This window comes from Copidosoma floridanum, unplaced genomic scaffold (genome assembly GCF_036245765.1).
Source record: "Copidosoma floridanum isolate Cflo_tuat_1 unplaced genomic scaffold, Cflo_Japanese_pri ptg000013l, whole genome shotgun sequence".
Taxonomy (NCBI): Eukaryota; Metazoa; Arthropoda; class Insecta; order Hymenoptera; family Encyrtidae; genus Copidosoma; species Copidosoma floridanum.
In genome coordinates this window covers 25,746,833-25,767,123 of record NW_028321890.1, presented here as the reverse complement: position 1 = coordinate 25,767,123, position 20,291 = coordinate 25,746,833, and the positions used below count along the sequence as shown (strand labels likewise).

The 20,291-nt window shown below is 37.5% G+C and overlaps 4 protein-coding genes across 5 annotated transcripts; 1 reads left to right on the top strand and 3 right to left on the bottom strand.

The window, feature by feature from the left end:
- Positions 1-593: 593 nt before the first annotated feature.
- BckdhB (Branched chain keto acid dehydrogenase E1 subunit beta) lies at positions 594-6,669 on the bottom strand. The gene is made up of 8 exons (XM_014363725.3): positions 6,523-6,669; positions 6,253-6,330; positions 5,704-5,906; positions 5,382-5,537; positions 4,743-4,914; positions 4,128-4,273; positions 2,406-2,492; positions 594-1,572 (listed from the first exon to the last, which is right to left on the bottom strand). Exons 1-8 carry the CDS (start codon positions 6,659-6,661, stop codon positions 1,432-1,434), a joined length of 1,122 nt encoding a protein of 373 aa, XP_014219211.2. The 5' UTR covers positions 6,662-6,669; the 3' UTR covers positions 594-1,431.
- Positions 6,670-6,682: 13 nt separating this feature from the next.
- On the bottom strand, positions 6,683-12,033 carry LOC106647382 (aldehyde dehydrogenase 1A1-like). The gene is made up of 11 exons (XM_014363723.3): positions 11,881-12,033; positions 11,537-11,641; positions 11,117-11,218; positions 10,397-10,562; positions 10,007-10,311; positions 8,472-8,574; positions 8,181-8,365; positions 7,942-8,106; positions 7,704-7,861; positions 7,516-7,590; positions 6,683-7,102 (listed from the first exon to the last, which is right to left on the bottom strand). The coding sequence occupies exons 1-11, from the start codon at positions 11,929-11,931 to the stop codon at positions 7,033-7,035; spliced, it is 1,485 nt and encodes a 494-aa protein (XP_014219209.2). The 5' UTR covers positions 11,932-12,033; the 3' UTR covers positions 6,683-7,032.
- Positions 12,034-15,156: 3,123 nt separating this feature from the next.
- LOC106647384 (aldehyde dehydrogenase family 1 member B1, mitochondrial) lies at positions 15,157-18,886 on the top strand. Its single transcript, XM_014363724.2, has 9 exons — positions 15,157-15,409; positions 16,445-16,549; positions 16,639-16,740; positions 16,828-16,993; positions 17,384-17,685; positions 17,759-17,861; positions 17,935-18,233; positions 18,313-18,596; positions 18,673-18,886. Exons 1-9 carry the CDS (start codon positions 15,374-15,376, stop codon positions 18,737-18,739), a joined length of 1,464 nt encoding a protein of 487 aa, XP_014219210.2. The 5' UTR covers positions 15,157-15,373; the 3' UTR covers positions 18,740-18,886.
- Positions 18,887-18,894: 8 nt separating this feature from the next.
- Positions 18,895-19,872, bottom strand: Ndufb2 (NADH dehydrogenase (ubiquinone) 1 beta subcomplex, 2, 8kDa). 2 transcript variants are annotated; one of them, XM_089591129.1, is made up of 4 exons: positions 19,633-19,872; positions 19,368-19,488; positions 19,054-19,149; positions 18,895-18,967 (listed from the first exon to the last, which is right to left on the bottom strand). In XM_089591129.1, exons 1-3 carry the CDS (start codon positions 19,722-19,724, stop codon positions 19,069-19,071), a joined length of 294 nt encoding a protein of 97 aa, XP_089447255.1. In that variant the 5' UTR covers positions 19,725-19,872; the 3' UTR covers positions 18,895-18,967; positions 19,054-19,068. The 2 variants fall into 2 exon arrangements, with proteins under 2 accessions (XP_089447255.1, XP_014219214.2); XM_014363728.2 differs by lacking the exon at positions 18,895-18,967 and having other exon boundaries at positions 18,984-19,149; positions 19,633-19,871.
- Between the last annotated feature and the right edge of the window lie 419 nt (positions 19,873-20,291).

Sequence of the window (20,291 nt, the reverse complement as noted above, 5' to 3'; positions counted from 1 at the left end):
AGTGATTCGGACACGCTGAGAGTCAAGTACATGCTTTTTACGATTAAAAAAATTATAATTTTTCAAAACTAAACGTTACATAATATGCACTGTTACAATAAAAAATAAAATAAAAATAAAAACAACCATACACACACATGTACATGTACATCGATCGAACAGAGCCGACTCCGTTTCCTCCGAAGGAGGCCAAGGACGGCAGTTAGAGTTGATCTTTTTGCTCCGTGGGCACTCCTAAGAATTGAGATTGGAGCCCTTCGGGCTTATATATTATGTTCCGCGAGCGAAAAAATAGGTAAAAAAATACACTGGCGTTGCAACGTGTGTAAATACGTACGTGCGCGTGTGTGTACGTAAAATTAAACTGTTGCCGATTTTTCGCCTCTCCATCTATCGGACGCTCGTACAAAGACATTGGTGCATTTCGCGTGTGGTTGAAGGATCATTTCTTTATTAGCTGCTTGATTTCAGCACAAAGATTGATTTTGGGATTTTTGCGCAATCGAAAAGCATAATTTTTTTTTTTTTTTTTTTTTTTTTTTTTTTTTTTTTTTTTTTTTTTTTTCAACAATTACAACTCAAGAAGCAAGGTGTTACTTAAAAGTATTTTATTCATAAATTTGCAGTTGAGAGACCTATTGTATAAAAATAATTTGAATTACCATTAAAAGGAAATATCAATAATATGTTTCCTCGACAGTTTTCACGTCGTAAAAAACTACGCTATAACGTTACGTAAAAAAAGCAAGTGCTTAAAATGAATAGTAAAAATTAAAAAAAAAAAAAAAAAATTATGGAGTTATTGTGAAAGACGATAATCCAACAAGTGTAAGAGCCGAGTCCTTATCTATCGGCAAAATAATAATTACTCAAATAAAAACTCTCCAGCTACGCTTATTTATTGTTAGTATTATTATTAATTTTTTTTTTTTAAATCGATAATCCCTAGTATGCTTTAAAAGTGCTTTCCATATGATAAAATTTATCTTTTTTTGTTTCTACTGTACTGCAGTGTACCGCACTCGCTCGCAAAGAGTTTAATTACAGTAACGCAGCAGCGGCAGCCTCGTGTTTACAAATTTTTTGCCTCGAAGCGTACACACATAGACTCACGTGTCCCGGTCCGCTGCTGTTTAGCATAACCATGCCCTTTAGGTGGGAGTATTGCTCGGCGATTGCGATTAGACCGAACAGCCGAGATAAAGTTGTCGTGCGTTATACTGGACCGGTTCTCCGTTGCTGCCGACCCGCCCATGCACTGTTCACGTGACGCGACGGTGTTCAAAATGAACACGAAACAAAGACATTCGCAAACGAGACTCGCTGAATAATCGTTTTGGCTGGTACATCGCATGCCGCACTGCACTTTGGTTTTGATTACTTTGGGATGACGATTGGTCGAGCAGCGATGGCAGCAGCGACACGATACCCTCAGTAATTCAGAGTTTTCTTCACGGCCTCGAAGCAGCGCAGCTTATCCGGCAGGTAAAATGACTCCTGGATGTGAGGGAACGGAGTGTCCCAACCTGTTACTCGGCCGACCGGTGCTTCCAGGTGCAAAAAGCACTCTTCCTGCAATTTTTAAACACGTTTGTCTCTTACTTTACACAAGACATAAGCCATACCGTACTGCGGTCTTTTATTTCGAGCTATTCATTGATAATTTTTTTTATGCTTTTTTCTTTCTACGTTCATTAAATTGTACTTAACGGCGTTGAGTGATTTGCGAAATTTATCAAAAAGCCGTCCGTGCTTGCACGCGGAAAAACAAGGGTTCCCGGACAGGTTGTCTGTTAAAACCGCGGGAAGTTGGGATGTTATGCTTATCACAGTATTTTTTGTTTGTGTTCTTAGTATGTTTTTTTTTGTGGTATGCAATATAATTTCAACAACATTTACATAAAATTTAGCCTGAAATATCGACTCTTTTTCAATAGATTTTTTTTTTCCTGATACATGACACTTGATGGTATCAAAGATAAGTTGTGAAGAAATATTATCTAATGAAGCAAATGATAACATTATCTACGTTGTGGTTTCTTTACTCGAGCGTCTTTTCAATCCGGAAAACTGTTATTATTATTATTATTATTATTATTATTATTATTATTATTATTATGATTTTTGAGTACGAAATTTTGATTTTTCAAAGTAAATTTTACTTTCGATAGGTCAATTTTATGTACTATGTATTGCTGCAAAATTTATTGAATATCAAATGAAACATTCCGTGATGGACACACGACATCCCAACTTTACCATATTTTTGCAGTAAAGAATCTCCTTTGCTCGTCTCTTCGTGTGCAACGGTTCTACTTTTCATTGGATTGAAATCAATGAGCACACGATGTTTGCCAATTCGTATACGTGCATGTGTACGTGTATGTAAAATTTATTTCATAAACCTGTATGGTTGCGGCAACCTCGGCTCCAAATCCATTAGTCAACGGCGCCTCGTGAGAAACAATGGCACGGCCGGTCTTTTTGACTGACTGCGAAATCAAGATTGGTGCATATTATTACGATTGCCATTATTTTTGCGTTGCAATAAACAGAATCTAAAATATTTTAAGTAACTTGATCACCAATGATTAAGTACACTATAAGAAAATTTGTTTTTTACAAGAAAGTTACAAATTTTAACAAATAGGTACATTGTTCTATTATTCTGAAACATTAAAAAAAAATCTGTTTTTTTACTTTATCTTTGATTTCATACAATTTAGATCAAAATGTGGTCAAAAAGAGTTTTAGATCTCATTTTTTTTCGATTTTTGTTTCGTTTTTAGTAGGAAGTTGAAACGTTACAACAAAATTATGGATGCTAAAGTTGTAGACCATAAAAATTTATGTAATATCTTGATTTTTTTTCTGGTAACATCATAGGATAATTAGACGTCCATGTAGACAGTTAATATTTAAACAAAAATAAAAATTTTCATACATTTTCAATTAAAGGATATTAGTTTTTATGAGTACTTTTGATATAAATAAATGTATGCTTATCATAAAAAGAAAAAAAAAAGTAACGTATTATTTCTATTTAGAACAGTAATTTGTACCGATGACACGGTGGTTTCTATTGTTTCGAACAGTAAAAATTATTTCATAAGCTATTATTTTTTATTTTAGTTGTTACTTATTACATATACACACTGCAATTTTTTTATTAAATACAGGCACTCAAATAATTTTTATCTGTTATGTACTTATTTATTCTATCGTAAAAGTGAGAAGGGGGATAGTTCATAAATTACGTAAAAGATATTTTCTCTATTTTCAGATTCCCATATTCTCCTATTCGTAAAGAATCGTCGAATAAATTTTAATTGTATTTATTGCTGTAAATACGTAAAGCTTAGAAATTATCTACTATTTAAAAGAATTGCCAACAAAAAAGCAAGGTTAATTAACTCCTTATGTTTGACAGCAATAGTTGGAAGTAATTCATCGAAATAACTTCAATTTATTCCAATTCAATCATTTTTATTTGATCGTCCTTGATTCTTTTTCTCATGAGAATAAATATATATTTTTTATTGTATTTTTTTTTCTCCGATTGGTGGTATCAATTTGGAATGTATTTTCTTTTTACCTCGTGTTTCAACTTTATATGACTGAGTTACTTCACGTGTGAAAGCGCTTCCCTCGTCATTGCAAAACTAATACGTGTTTGTACCAAAATTCTTACCGAACCTACTTTCTAATTGATCAATAATAGAAAGGTAATGTATTTAAAGGAATTTGAATAGATTATTCCTGTAATATTTTGAAATAGAGTTTTTGGGATAAGAATAGAAAAATTGGACCTTCGTGTCTTTCATCTATACGGTGTCCTTTAAAGTGAAGATTTGTGCTATACTTATATAACATAGAACAAGTTGAGAAAAGAATTACTTTAAGTTTCTTCTCAAAAATCCACACGACATAACTTAATATTTAAAAAAAATTTTAAACTCATTTCCAAATATAGTACAATTAAAAAGGCGAAGTGAAGGATTTAAGGACACATTAGTAGTACTATTTATCTTATTACCGTAAAATGAACGTATCATTGCAGAGGAAGCGTAATTCAAGCATTAAGTTCGCGAGATTTAAAGATAAAGAAGCTTTGACTGCGTGCCTACCTGGCAGACGGAGTCCGAGTCCCACGGGAGAATCGAACGAAGGTCTATGACCTCACACAGCGCCCCAAGTTCATCGCGCACCATATCAGCAGTTTCCAGCAGGACGTGCACTTGGGTTCCCCAGCCGATCAGGGTAATTGCGTCGCCTGCAAGCCACACGGCCAGACATTAAAGCACAACGGAGTTACCTCCTGTGAATTCGATCGAAACTTTGCGTTGTGTATCGCGCGTAGTTTTTCGCTTTCGACGGCTTCGGGGAATCCCAACGAGGGGGAAAAAAAATCGTTAATTATTGTCATCAACTCGCCGTATGTTCGATGGATACAATAATTTAGCCGTGGCACGTATAAATCTCGTCTGTTTTGTAGGAATAATATAATAGGCGCTCACGATGCGTATATATATATATATGTGTGTATATATATAATAATAAATTATTGTGAAATTGCGAAAGAACGTATCTGCATAATAATGTTATTGTTGTACTGAAATTTTAAATGGCCGATCGCGTCTCTCTTTATCTCGATTGCAGTTTGTATTTAAATGTCGTCCATTAGATGTGTGTGTATATGTATTGGGTGATAAAATATATGAATTCAAGCGTGTGACGCAAACCTTCTCTTACGATATCGGCAGTGTCGAGCGGCAATTTGTAGTATTGTAAGGGTACGGGCTCCGAAGCCGTGCGGTAGAGGATTTTCGGCTCAAAAAAGATGCATGGATCTGGTTCCTCGATGCAGCTTAACAAAAGACCCTTGGCTTGCACTGGCCCTCGTGGAATGACCACCTGTATTGAAATAACACTTTCATTAATCATTCAAATCCAATGTTTTTTTCTCATCATGAAATCGTGCCATGTGTAAAACGCGATTAAAAATAAAAACAGTTTGTTTCTGGGCTCAAGCAAAATATGAGTTTAACAATATTTGTCCAAGAAATTTGCAGTGGTAGCTTCCATGGTCTTCTCATGAATAAAAGTTTTAAAAGCCTTCGAACTCGTCTCCCTCTTTTTTGAAGTTAAATCCGCGCTTTTACACTTGTGAGCTTTCCCACGTGTAAGGGCTCAAGCCGAGCCTTTTCATAAGCAATATCGGCACTATATTTTACAGCCAGTGCATTTTGCACCTACAGGCCCGGTATTGACAATAAAAAAAAAAACCACGTGCTTGCGCTTGGCCTCGTTACATACTCATTCGATTCAATAAGCGCGTACGCATAACACGTATGATGATAGCTCGATGCAACATAACTGACCCTGAGCCCGGGAGTGTGCGCGAAGTAGGCCTCCGGACTCTGCGAGTGGTAGAGACCGCCGTGACCCACGGCTCCGCAAGGAGCGCGCACCGTCAGCTTGCCGCAGTCCCACTCGCCGCCGCTTCTGTACCGGCACTTGGCTGCTTCGTTTACCAGCTGTAGCGATCAACAATCCATACCATATGTGATTTTTGTGGCAACAAAAATGAAAACTATATAGCTATATATATTATAATATCTCGTTAGTGTTCTTTGCCTTTACCGATCGCCAAACGGTCGGGCCGACGATCGGCAAAGCGTTGCAGTTCGAGGGAAAATGTACCTGGTCGAAGGCTGGAAATATGTAGTCGGCGAACTGGATCTCGGCGATGGCCGTGACACCGATGTTGGCCAAGCCGATCCCGAAGCCGACGATGCCTTGCTCGCACAGGGGCGTGTTGAACACCCGGTGCTGCCCGAAACGGTCCTTCATACCAACCGAGCAGCGGAACACGCCACCGAACTCTATGTCCTCGCCAAATAGTACTGCAAACAGGGAAACAGTAGTCCGATGTCGTTGTACTTATTTTTTCATGATTATGATCATGACAACGTCATCGCTATTGAAATTAATCATTTTTGGAAGACGAGTGCTTTTGTTCCCCACCTCGAAAGTCGAGTTATCATTGTTTGCAATTGTTTATTCGTATGACTTGTTATCACGAATTTTCGGGGCTGTGTTTTTAACAATCGATCGACAAACGACGGTCTTGGCCATAATTTTACACGATATTGTTTCAAAATTAAGTATCGCAATCTAATCTGCCACGCGATGTTTGACAAAAATTTTCGCCGGAATGAAAAGCCGAACCCGTAGTTTTTGGCTTCTTACCTGCTGTTTCATCCTTCTCCAAGCACTGGTGCATTGCGTTGTTTATAGCGTTGCACATGTTCATCTCCTTGGTCTCCCCTGCAAGGGATGCAAGAGGTAAATTTGAAAGCACACGCAACACTCGCACAGATTTTTTTTTTTTTGTTCTTCAAACAAACTCATTTTATTTAGTCTCGACCACTTGATCGAAAAATTACATCACTTACGCAATCGCGAGAGCAGAATTCATTGACAAACTTAAAAAAAGAAACTCAATGCAACGATCGTCACCTGCATCTTCGAGCACTGGGTTCGGATAGTAGTTGAACTGGATGCTCCTGGAGGAATTTTTCTGCCGATCTGCGGGCAGGCATCTTCGAAGTAGCTTCGTGGCGTGCTGCAACGGCCTGCACGACTTACTGAGAATCATGATGGCACCGCAGTGACTATCGTCGACGAACACGGCCACGATAAGCAGGGGGCTCTCGCACGCGCATTATCATCTCAACTTGTTTACCCGAGCATACGAATCCTCCCCACCCCACCCCCCTTCGATCATTCTTTTCCTCTTTCTCTACATCACTCCTCCTCTTCGATTTCGTAATACTTGATGTATTCACAATATATTTGCCGAGCACACAATTGAGCGAAGCTTTTTTGATCTTACATTAGAGTTTGCTACGAATTACAAGCTGTTTTTCTACAATTACGGACCTTCACCCAACACCCTTTATGACAAATTAAACATTTAATTTTTAAGTAGACAAACAAGCGAGTTCAACATGTTTTGCCAATTTTATATCAATGATTGCTGGGCAAGTTGATACTGATGGTCTTAGTTTCCATGAAGTCGTCCAAAGAGTCCAGGCCCCTGTAATTTTTCAACCAAGCTTTAGTTCAAGTATACCCAAGTATACATAGCAGCTTCGTGACCAATCTTGGGCACAATTATTCTATAGATTTTTTAACACTTTGAAAGAACATTTTTTTTCAGCAAATGAGCGCAATACACTTGAGATGGTAAGGATTATAGTAAGGTATTACCTTGAAATCGAATATTTAGATATTATGATTTTTTTTTCTTTCAAATTGTAATTCATCGGTTTTACCGGAAAAAATTATGTTAAGCACTGTGATGTGAGTACTTGATAATTAAAAAGAAAAAAAAAAATTCAGTATAAATAATGCATCACATATTTACAATTACAAAAGTGCTCGTGCCCAAGTGTGCCCACAATAAAAATATCGTACACAATGAGTTGGATTTCTCAACGGTATACTCACAGCTCTCGACCCAAGCCCGACATTTTGTAACCGCCGAACGGAGTTTGTGGATGAACTATGCCCCACTCGTTGACCCTGCGAGAAAAAAATTACCATTTCAAAGTAATAAATCTACTTATTATTTATTTATTTTTTTTTTTTTTGTACTCGCGTATACGCGACGAATTATATTGTAATCGTCCACCCACCAAACAGTACCGGCCCGAACGGCTTTTGAAAATTGTAGCGCTGTGGTGAGATTTTCCGTGAATACACCGGCCGATAAGCCGTACATTGTGTCGTTGGCACGTTTTATCACTTCCTCCAAGGTATCGAATTTCAAGATGCTCTGAACTGGACCGAATATCTGATGAGAGGAACAATTGATTGTAGAAATAGTTTTGCGGCGCAAGACCTCCAAACAAAAGATGAATATATAGACTTTACCTCTTCCTTGGCGATTCTCATGTCGTCGGTGACGTTGGTGAACACAGTGGGTTCTACGAAATACCCCACCTTTCCGCGCCGTTTACCGCCAATCTCGCATTTCGCGCCCTCTTTCTTGCCCGCCTCGATGAGCGACAGTACTTTCTGGAAACCCTTTTCATCCACCTGCAATATTGGCCATACAAAAAGTGATTTTGTTTACAAATTAACAAATTGAAATGAAAAAAAGGTCAACTCACCTGTGGGCCCTGGAAAACCCCGGGCTCGAAGGCACTCCCGACTTTGACTTTCGAGGCAGCTTCGACGTACATTTTGGTAAACCTTTCGTAAACGCCCGCTTGGACAAACAGCCTCGTCGGTGCTATGCACGTCTGCCCGGCGTTCACAAAGAGACCATCGGAGGCGTACTTTAGAGCAGCGTCCACTTAAAGGGGTATAAGTATACGTTACAATTTTAGCGCATCGTTAACAATAGCGGTCGAGACGAGCGTGTCCCGATAGCATTGCGTGACAGGGTCGTTTTTACTTACAATTGGCATCATTGAACACCACTAATGGACTCTTCCCTCCCAGTTCCAGGCTCACTTTTTTCAAGTTCGATTTCGCCGACGCTTCGAGAATGGATTTTCCTACCTATGTTGGGAATCGAGTTAATTTTTGGCGCAATGTTATATTATGTCTGAGGACCGATATCTCCATATCGGTATTTTACAAGAATTTTCACAAAAACGACCACTTCAACGATATCACGGAAAATGCGTTTTGCGTTTGACTTTGGTACTTAATGAAAAATCATTATATGCTTCGAAACAATTAATTTATACTTCAAGTCATCATCTAGTTTTCTACAATCATAGTATCAATTAATATCAAAGTTTTTTTTTTTTCGCGAAGTAAAAAATGTTACGTAAACAGCTGCTCATCGAGCCAACTTTTTTAAATGATATGTTAAAGTATACAGTTTAATGAGGAGCTATGCACCAAGTTTCAGATAATAATTGGTAGTGAAACAAATCCTGGGTGTAATTTTGTGGGAAGGTTTATTGTGCTACGCAACAAACAGCAGACAATGTTGTCGCTTATCTCGCGTGTTTTTAACAGAGGAACGTTACGATTTTTTGTATAAACATCTCCGTAACTGTGATCGTGACTTTGTTAAAAATTTTGCCCTCAAACGTGCACCACAAATATTTTTTTCGCAAATTTATATTGTTGCTGCGTCAGTTGTTTCATAAATGATTATTTGTTTCTTCTCCGTACGAATGCTATGTATTACAAGTCTGCGTCAATTATTTTCAAAAATTTCAAAACAGTTAATTCTTCATTTCTCTAATACTAATCATTGTGAATTATCATTAGTTTAAATATACAAGGATCTTTAGCAACTTGGCGTCACTGACAAAAACATTAGAAAATTTCAACGGAATATAAGATGTAGATGTACTAAAAGCATAGTAAATTGTTTTCAAAACAAGTGTATCTTTCAAACGACACGCAAAATGACTTGGATATAAAAGTATGGTGATCGTTCTAATACCAAATTCGTTCTTCGAAACAGTCGTAAACAAATTTTTATCATTTACTAACGAAAACCGGTATTTTTAAAATAGTCGTCTATTAGACGCCGTGTTCAAAGATGTAAATTTGAATATCTCGAGAACGGCCCGCCGAATCTTCATAGAATTTTAATCACTTATGCGAGTACAACAGCGTCAACAACTTATAGTTCTCAAGTTACGTTTTTGTGGAAAACAAGAAAGGCGATTTGTACAAATTTTTTTTTTTTTTCCTCGCGTGGGACGTTTTTTCGTGACAACTGGACGTTTACTGCGTCCTCGGTGAGAAAAATAGTGATCGCCACACAAGCGCGATTTGGTCCCTCGGCGATTCTCTGACGAAAATTACTTATTACATCAGACTATGAAATAGTGGAATAATCGAAAAATAATGGGCATCAAGAAGATTTCTCGGTATCGGTGGGGCTCGCCAACCCACGCGAAACAAGCAAACCAGCTGATTATTATTATTACTTATTTGTCCCGAGCAATCAAAAGTATGGCCTTACCACAGTCGAGCCCGTAAAACTGACTTTGTCGATGCCGAGATGATTGGAAATGGCTGCACCGGCAGTGGGCCCGTAACCGGGCAGCACGTTAAAGACGCCCGGCGGGAAGCCAGCCTCCTTGACCAAACTGGCGACGTACAGGGCAGTCAGCGGGGTTTGCTCGGCCGGCTTGACGATGAGCGTGCAACCAGCCGCCATGGCCGTGGAGATTTTCAAGCTCAGCAGCAACACGGGATAGTTCCAGGGGATAATGGCCCCGACTACGCCCACGGGCTCTTTTCTCGACAGAGCAAACACCTTGCCGTCTACGCTTGCGTTAACAAACAACGTTACGATATTACTCTTGCGCTGCGCTCGATTAATTTTCGGGTCGAGGTAAGGTTTGTTTACCAGCTGGAATGGTCTTCCCGTGGACTTTGTCGGCGCATCCGGCGAAGTAGCGAAGGAAACCAACGCCCTCCAGCACTTGGCCGTAGGAGTCGCCGAACGGCTTGCCGTTGTCCAGCGATTCCAGGCTCGCGATTTCGTTGACGTGTTCCTCCATGAGGTCGCCAAGCTACACGTGTTGTGTTTTTTTTATTTTTATTCAACATTTTGAACTTTACCCATTTTTACAAATTTATTCGTAGCGCGATGTGAATTCGTCATCGGCACACATGTTTTTCTCTATTTTGAACGTTTTCTGAGTTTCCGGTGGGAAAAATTTTATTTGACCCTTGTGCGGCAATGAAAATACAAAGGTCCCTTGATGAATGACTCCCCAGTGTCGAAAAATGTTATTTACGATGGGATATCCAAGCGCTGCCAGGAAAGAAAGGACTTGGGAGGTACGTGTAATCATACCTGAGAGCCCCATTCCTCGCCCAAACGAGTATATTAAAACACAATACGTATTATTACAGTGCTTGTAACAATATCGAAAAAACAATTACAGTGGGGTCCCATCGCGTTCAGAAAAAGGAAATGCTTGATGCCCGTTGATGACAAATTATTTAACCATTAGCTTGATGGAAAAAAAAAAAAAAAAAAAAAAATGTGCAGTTGCTATCTGTGAGTACGTGTGTATAGGTATGCTATTTTAATTGTGCGCGAAATACGATCTCAACGTACCTTGTGAATGAGTCTGCCACGAGCGGAAGCGTCGAGACTTCGCCAAACAGAGCCTCTTTCGAATGCCTTTTGGGCCGCTTTAACGGCGTTGTCGACGTCAGCCTTGAAAATTGACAAACAAACAAAAATTGTATTCAATTCAATAATATTTCTTCAACTCGATTAAGTTAACTCAGAGGGAAAGAAATAAATTTTACTCGAATGAATAATCGGCAGTAGAGGATAAATAGTGCGTCGTAGAAATGTATTTATATTTTTCAACGATGCACTCGAGGTACTGTACCCTCTAAAGTTAGATCAGTCGAATTAGTCAATATTAACTAATTATAAGTGAAAAGTCGTTTACTTATTGTGATAAGTAAATAGTAAAATTTTACTGATTCAACTTTAACGTGGCACATAGTAATAAAATAGACTTACTTTATCGGCCTCTGATATTTCGGCTATAACTTGTTCGGTCGCTGGATTGACTGTTGGGAACTTTTTCCCGCTACATGAATCTTTCCATTCGTTGTTGATAAATATCTAGGGCGAAATTCAATATTTTTATACTTCATCGTCGTCGTGCCTCGTGTCGTATTACACGAAGTAAACATGAGTAAATTTATCTGTCATCGTTAAATTGACGCGGTAATGAAATAATTTCCCGAAATGTCATTAATAATTTTTTACGGGGTTTATCAATTCAGGGCGGTAGCGTACCAATAGTTACACCTTGGAATTTTAAAGGATGATTTTATTTTTAAAATGATATCAATTATTACCTTGCTGTACTTGATTTGCGGGTGAGCGTTTGGTTTTGGTTGCGGAGCCATGCTTGGTTCACAAGTGTCGATGAAACACGTACACGAAAGGAAAGTGTCCGCTGATATCGAATCGACGTACTATTTGACACGCACGGAAGCAACTGGTCTGCCGAGAAGAACATCTCTATATAAAACTTGTCACCCCCACTTTTCCTCGAACCCCCACTTTGTCTATGCTTCAGTGCGATCTTGGATTGTATTGTTTTCAATATTAAATCGGAAATGATTGTAAAGTCTTTCGCAATCTTTCAAAATGTTTAAAGCTTGATTTTTTTTTACAGGTACACAGTTGTGTTTTTCTTACGATTCGGTTGATTTTTTTTTGTTGGTAAACACAATCCCAATTGATTTACACACTTTCCAATACAATAATGAAAATGTACTCACTTTTTTTACATGGACAACAACACTTCATTTCTGAAAATTACATTTTACAATTGACACATTGCAATGCTATGTTATAAGTGCAATGTACTTTTATTATTTGAGGTATGATTAAAAAATTGCCGTATAGTTAATAACATATTCAAATACTAGTAGTGACTATGATTATTCATCTTTTTCTCGAAAAAAAAATGTTATGTTTTCTCAAATGTAATCTGCGTTAGAAGGTGCGCTCAGTATGATACAGTTTTTTAGCTGCGTAACTCTCGATAACAAAACGAAACTACAAGTGCATTTAGTTTCTAAATCGTTTTTTTACAATTAAATTTACTTACACATTAATAATTTAAAAAATTTTGAAGAACTAGAAAAGTGCATGTGAAGTATTGTTCTTATTCTTTTATAAAAAATGCTGATCGTCTCAATACATGTGCACAATAACATTTGTGCATTGTTATCCAGCACCGATAAAACTAATATAATATATATATATATATATATATATATATATATATATATATATGATAAAACTATGCTATTCATGTAATTGCTATCAGGTGTCACGTCAAAGACTTATAATTTAATTTGTAGACCAAAGCTTAACAGCCTGGGAAGCAAAGATATAATTTAATCGTCAGGATTGTATGTTAGATGATTGTTAGAGGAAATGCTCCAGTAATACCATTCTAGTTATTTTTTACTACGGTGATGCCTCTTTTTACTGGGCTATGTATCTTTATGTCAGAGAGCCGGAACTATTTTCTCATTAGCCTCATTAACTAGCATCAATTCGTCACTCGACGAGTTGTCACGAAAAATAATAGTCAGAATCAGACTACTCCACGATTGGAGTTACCGAGATCCATATGTTTAACAACTTTAACAATTGTTGATTACAATAAGGATTTATCTAACGGTGTCTCGATTATTTCTGTATTGTATTGCAATTTTTCCGCGGGAATTAATATTAGTTTTCTAATTTTTACTTGTTTGTTTGCCATAGATTTCTTTATCACTATACCTGATAAATCAAGAGGCTATTTTTGCCTACTGGTGCGTCAACAGCACTTGACCATATTATTATAAAATTACTTTGTTGCTATAGAAAAGAAATGTGTATTGATCTTGTGGAATTTTTCACACATCGATTAAATAGTAAAAATCGTAAATAATTTTTACTTCGCGACACTATTATTTTACGAAGCCCTCCACCGATAGATTTAACTACGTTTCACTCGTTTGCATAAAAAATATTACTAACGTTGATAGATTTTACCTATCTCTGGATGCGAAACTATATTGTAGTAAAGATAATGAAAATTGACGCGATGCTAACATACTTGACTGAATTAACCATCACGTCAATCGTGCGGAATTTTCAGCAACGCGCGCCAATTGAATAAATAATTAAAAAGTACTTATTCGCGCGTTATCTTTAAAAATTGTATTTAACGTTCGCTGTTGCTCAAAAAATTTGCATAAAATTTTAAAAGTTCTTCAATTTCGACAAGAAGGATTTTTTTCGAAACACAATCACGCATTCGACCATTGTCTCGTCTCCCTGACTTTTTGCCATCTGCAACGACTGCAACATACTTACTCGTGTCACATGTGGGCTCATCTCTCTAATTTTTACTTGTGCGGCAGCGCGGTTAGCACCGGTGATGTAATTTACAATGGTCTCATATGGAAAAAAAAGAGAGACAGCCAGAGATGATTTCTCCGCTTCGCTCCGTCCACGTACTATAGAAGAATATTTTTTGAAAGCTTTTGAAGATCCCTCAGTGGAAGATTTGAGAATTTTATCTTTACAACACTTTGAATATTGACCCCATGTACTACATTGTAAGCAGTACGGTTAGTTTTTCGGTATCTCGAGGACCCTACCCCAAATAAGGTAAACAATGTTTATGTTTACTTCCAGTACTTAACACAGTGTGTCATCGTGTCACTGTATTCCACAGTTTTTTCTTTTTTTTTATCTTACAAATTGCGCAACGAATTATTAGCAATGATTTTTCGAAGATAATTTATAAATTAATAAAACAACACGAGTCCTGAAAAATTTCGTTCAAATACACGTTAGGTTTACAACAAATTAGACTTGTATTTTTTGCTGTCCGTGAAAATTTAAAAATAATTTAGTTGCTTTAAAACTGTTTCACAGAACAGGCACTTGTTTGTTCTATCAAAGAAAGTTTACTAGTTCCAAGTCAATGATTTTATTTTTAAAATGAAGTAGAAATAAAAAAAAATACTGCGTGTACCTACACTTTCGTATTTCTTTTCTTCATAGAATAAAATTTAATTTCAGTGTAAATACGTAATTAAGAGGACTAACTGAGAGTTGATATGGTAGTTCACTGCTTTATTGTTGAGTGTTACATATAAAATCGAGATTTAAAACATATCACACAGCAATGGTGTGTTAGTAACAATATACCATATTTTGATAAGCGGTAAAAGCAAAATGAAATGTTAAAATATCTTTGTTTTTTTTTTTTTTTTTTTTTTTTGCAACAAATCAGTCGTTCTAATATTCTTAGAAAATATTAATTCGACCAATTCGGTCGATATTCAATAATAACAAACTAATATAAGCAAACGAACAAATTAATTACATTGATGAAAAAAATTTAACACGACGCGTGTTGTCGGTTACATTGGTAATTATCACGCCCCGAAGCCTAATAATCTCGTGTTTACTATTCAAACAGCGCGAAATGGAATGTTGCTCGTAATTATTTATATTTTTCTGGCTTTTCATTGCCTTTTATCAGCAGAGGGGGCAATATAACGAGTGTTGACTTGGAAGATTCGCGCGCGAGGTTATCGACTGCCCGAGAATCGAACTGTTAATAAGTACCTTTCTCCGTCACTATTCGAGTTAAAATTGTCACCCTTATCAGGATGGTGTAGGTATACCTGCCCTCTAGTTGTTGATGTGCCATCTGTCAAGGTCACCGGTAAACGAGCTATAAGTACCTGCAGTCTCGACCGACCGGCTTCATTCTACCCTATTCCTCCGCAACAGACAGTGGCTGCCTCGCTATATATTTGCTTCGACATGGACAACTCAAAGCCGACTATCAAGTACACGAAGGTTAGGCTTTTTTAAATATTCATAATTTGCTTTTGCCTCGGGTTTTTCTTGCTTTTTGCATAAGGATAGCTCCCTCGCGAGTCAATACAGGTAGATTTTCATGTTTTTGTTATTTCACGTGAAGCCAGTCGTTTAACTGGGATAGAAGATCGTAGAGGCGTGGCAGAAATGTGCTGTACATGCATTTTTTTTACGCTACAATTAATATTGTATTTACTATTTTTATTTGGTGTATCTTGTACATCGATGGTGTATCTCGTTATTAATCCTTTTAAATCTTACGGTTATTTTGAAAATCATTTACACACCAACTTAATATTAATAATTGGCAAACTTAATATTAATAATTTTTTTTTCTCTTATAAGAACGTACATCCGTGAGAAACGGTGTGGGATGCAGTAAGTTGAAAAAAGCTTTACTTATTTCTTTTCACAATTACCTGTCTGTCTTCAATATGATATATATTATTTAAATAATATAATAAAACGTGTCGAATCACCGCACCTAACATAATCAAAGTACTTGTAAATTAATATAAAAATTGTGTCTTACATTTTTATTCGCAACAATACGAAATTTCATTGTTTAGTGATAAAAAATTGAGAATCATATCTAAATTTTATAAGTAAGCAGTAAAAACTTTGGTATATCTTTTACACCAATCGCGTATCTCGTTATAATTCCTTTTTAATTTTGTAGTTATTTTGAAAATCATTTACATACCAGCTGAACTAATTTTTTTTCTTTTATAAGTACGTACACACGTGAGAAACGGTGTCAGATACACTAAGTTGAAAAAAGCTTTATTATTTCTTTTCAAAATTATCTGTTTGTCTTATACCCGATATAAATTATTTAAATAAAATAATAAAACATGTCAAATGACCGTACCTAACTTAGTTCAAGTACTTGCCAATTCATAGAAAAATAGTTTTGCATTTTTATTCACAACATTATTTCGTTGTTTAGCGATTTAAAAAATAGATAATAATTTCTAAATTTTATGAGCGGTAAAAAAATTAATCAAATTACAGTTGTTCATCGACAATGAATTCGTGGACTCGATCTCCGGCAAAAAGTTTCCAACCATCAATCCGGCAACTGGAACCGTCATAACCGAAGTATCCGAGGCAGATAAGGTACAGAAAAAAAAATCCTATACCTCATGTTTACGGTCACGATATCGATTGCTTTACAGCACTCGTTAAATAATGTTGAATTTTTGTAGGCTGATGTCGATCTTGCTGTTAAAGCAGCAAGAAAAGCCTTCAAGCGCGATGCACCGTGGCGCACGATGGATGCCTCCGAGAGGGCCAAATTGATGCATAAAGTATTTTTTTTTTTTCTTTCATTTATACATACATACACACGAAACAATGTATCAAAGTGAAAAAAAATGACATCCGTCAATCCTTAGCTGGCCGACTTGATGTTACGCGACATAGACTACTTGGCAGCCCTAGAAACTCTGGATAATGGAAAAACTTACAACAGCTCGAAGGGTGACATAATGGCCAGTATCGAGGTTCTTCGTTACTACGCCGGCTGGTGCGATAAAATCCACGGTGCCACCATTCCAGCAAGTAATTGATTCGCTACGTACACATTTACAACCGAGCGTTATCTCATGTTTCTCAAAGTTTTTTGATTCTAAAACATATATTTTCCTCGAGCACGTAACTATAATTATCTCTTCTAAAATTGCTCTTCCTCGAAATTTTTCAGTAACGGTATATTTTTTTTTAATTCGTCGAATGTATTAATCTTATCTGAATTTGACCACGTGTTATGTAAACACGACGATAACTTTATCAGCCGGCGTTTATTTTTAGTCCATCAATCGAAATCGATACTAGTTTTTCTCGTGGCAAGCCAAATGTATTATTTGTTATTTTTACGCTCTTGCAAATTTATTTTTATCCGAAATTCATTGCAAACAAAAGTGGATGAATAATTAAATGCGCGATGTGCAGGCAATGGTTTATTCTCGATGACGCGCAAAGAGCCGGTCGGCGTAGTCGGCCAGATAATCCCCTGGAACTACCCGATAATGATGCTCGCCTGGAAGTGGGGCCCGGCCATGGCAACCGGCTGCACGATAGTCCTTAAGCCAGCCGAGCAGACTCCCCTCACGGCTCTTTACATTGGGTCTCTGGTCAAGGAGGCGGGCTTTCCTCCAGGCGTCGTCAACATCGTGACCGGCTACGGGATGACCGGAGCTGCCATTTCCGAGCACCTCGATGTCAACAAGGTCGCTTTCACGGGATCCACCGAGGTGAGGATTGTTCGTTGGATGTAGTATACTTGCCATCACTGGTACAATCAGCTGCTCTATTGTTCATCCGCAGGTTGGCCACCTTATCATGCAAGCGTCAGGAAAGTCCAATCTGAAGCGAGTCAGCCTCGAACTCGGAGGCAAGAGTCCCCTGATCGTTATGGACGATGTCGATGGTGAATGATCACTTTGAAAAATGCCACGAAATCGTCTAAACTCGATTGTTAATATTACGTATGGTTATTGCAGTCAAGAAAGCAGCTGAAATCGCTCATAATGCTCTATTCGGCAATCACGGGCAGTGCTGCTGCGCGGGCTCGCGTACTTTCGTCCACGCCAAAATCTACGATGAGTTTTTGAAGGAGGCCAAGAAATTGGCCGAGAACAGAAAGGTTGGTGATCCATTTATGAAGGACACGATGCAGGGACCGCAGGTCGATGAAGAAATGTTCAACAAAATCATGGGGTTAATCGAGTCTGGAAAGAAGGAAGGAGCTACCTGCGTCACTGGTGGAAAGCGCGTTGGCACCACTGGATACTTCATTGCGGTATGTCTTCTTGTCATATTATTTGGTGTGATGTATTTTCAATGCGGGAAATCGATTGATTCTGTTTCTTTTTCATTAGCCTACTATTTTTGCCGACGTCCTTGACGACATGAGAATTGCCGAGGAGGAAATATTCGGACCGGTTCAGTCTATTATCAAGTTTAATACTTTGGAGGAGGTCATCGAGAGAGCAAACAATACGATTTATGGATTGGCAGCAGGAATCATAACTAAGGATATCGACATGGCTCTGGCCTTTTCCAAAGCTATCGAGGCTGGAAGTGTTTGGATAAATGGATACGATCTTATCACTCCACAAACACCTTTTGGAGGTTTCAAAAAGTCAGGCATTGGCCGAGAATTGTAAGTAACAAATAAGGAGTAACAAAGTTGGGCGATTTTGCGAGAATGAGAAAGTAATTTTGTCATTTCTTTGTAGGGGTGAGGAAGGATTGCACGAGTACCTTGAAATGAAGACCATAAGTGTGCGCACAATCTCTCTTTAAAAGAAGTAACACGCAATTGAGAATCTATAAAAATGTAATTAAAAAGCTTTAAAACAACCAAAATGTTGGATACTAAACAAATTTTATATTTTTTAACCAAGTTTGTATTCATGGATTTTATATTTCAAATAATAAAAATGATGCTCTTTAAAATGTGTTTCTATTAAAGTAAACCCAAATTTTTATTTAACTATTTTTGTCAATTTATAAAATAAATAACAATTGGCTCTGCAACAAAAAAAAATCAATTTAAAAAATTCAACATACTTGAAACTTTATTCATGTTGAAGTATATTACATGACTCTTGAATTACCTATTCAATGAATTGTTAAGCATCATCAGGAGGTATTCCTAATTCTTCATCTGTATATTCACTAGGTTCTTTCAAAAAATGACCATTATGCATTCCCTAAAAAAAAATCATGTATCAAGTGTAAGGGTCTTACAGTATTTAATTATCTTCATAAGTTTGCATATAAATCTATAATGACAATGTGCAAGAAGGTAAGCAGAACAACAACAACAGTAATCAAAAAAATTATTTGATATTCTTAAATTCATGAAAAGTATCGAGGTACAATAATAAAACGTTGTTTGAACGAGAAAAAAAATGTTAAAAACACTTACAAGAAGATGAGGCCAATCATGCCACAAATTCCAATAGAACCACCAGTAAGCAAGAACAGCAGTGGCAGTGGCACCTCTCTGTGCCCACTTAGGGGGTTCGGGTACACTTCGATAATGCCATCTGAGAAAAACGCCAAAGTCACCAATTAATCAACCAATACATCAATCTAGAACAATTTCATCACCAATACTCCTGTGTACAAACATAGCACATAAACATAACCACAAAATATTACGTAATGAACTTGAAGGCGGAATTACTTACGCTGTCCCGGAGGACCATCGCTTTTGAAGGTGTGAGGCAGTAGGAGATCGGGTGAAGTTTTTTATAAGCCCGATCACCCTCAAGCCGGACATATTTCACATTCACTCGATCGACTCAGAAGCGAAAATTAATTTTGCTGATGCTTCGAAGCAGACGGCGTTGCAGCAGCTGGCCAGCTGACGACAGTCAGCAGCTGCAGTATACTGTCATCTTCCGGCGAGATTCGAGAACCCTGTAAGGTTCGTATACTTAGTCGTATACGGACGTTTTTTTGGTTCGGGCGTGTTTGGGATTCGTCGGCGGCCTTCGCTCTTGAATGAATCTCATCTAAGAATCAATCAGCGCCATCTAGCGGACGATTATTCTCGAGAAAACTCGTGGCTCAGATACCCTACGGACGTTTTTTTATTTCGGAGGACGAAGAAAAGCTTAACTCATATTTCGTTATGTAAAATAACATATAGAAATACGAGTTGTGCTTTTTTTCGTCCGCATACATGTGGGGCTAAAATATCTAAAAGTCACCGCTGATTGGCTATACTATTTGCAGGCGGTCAAATTTGTCAGACGACAAAAAAAAGCACAACTCATATTTCTGAACGTTATTTATAAAGACGAAATCTGAGTTAAGCTTTTCTTCGTCATCCGACTGAACACAC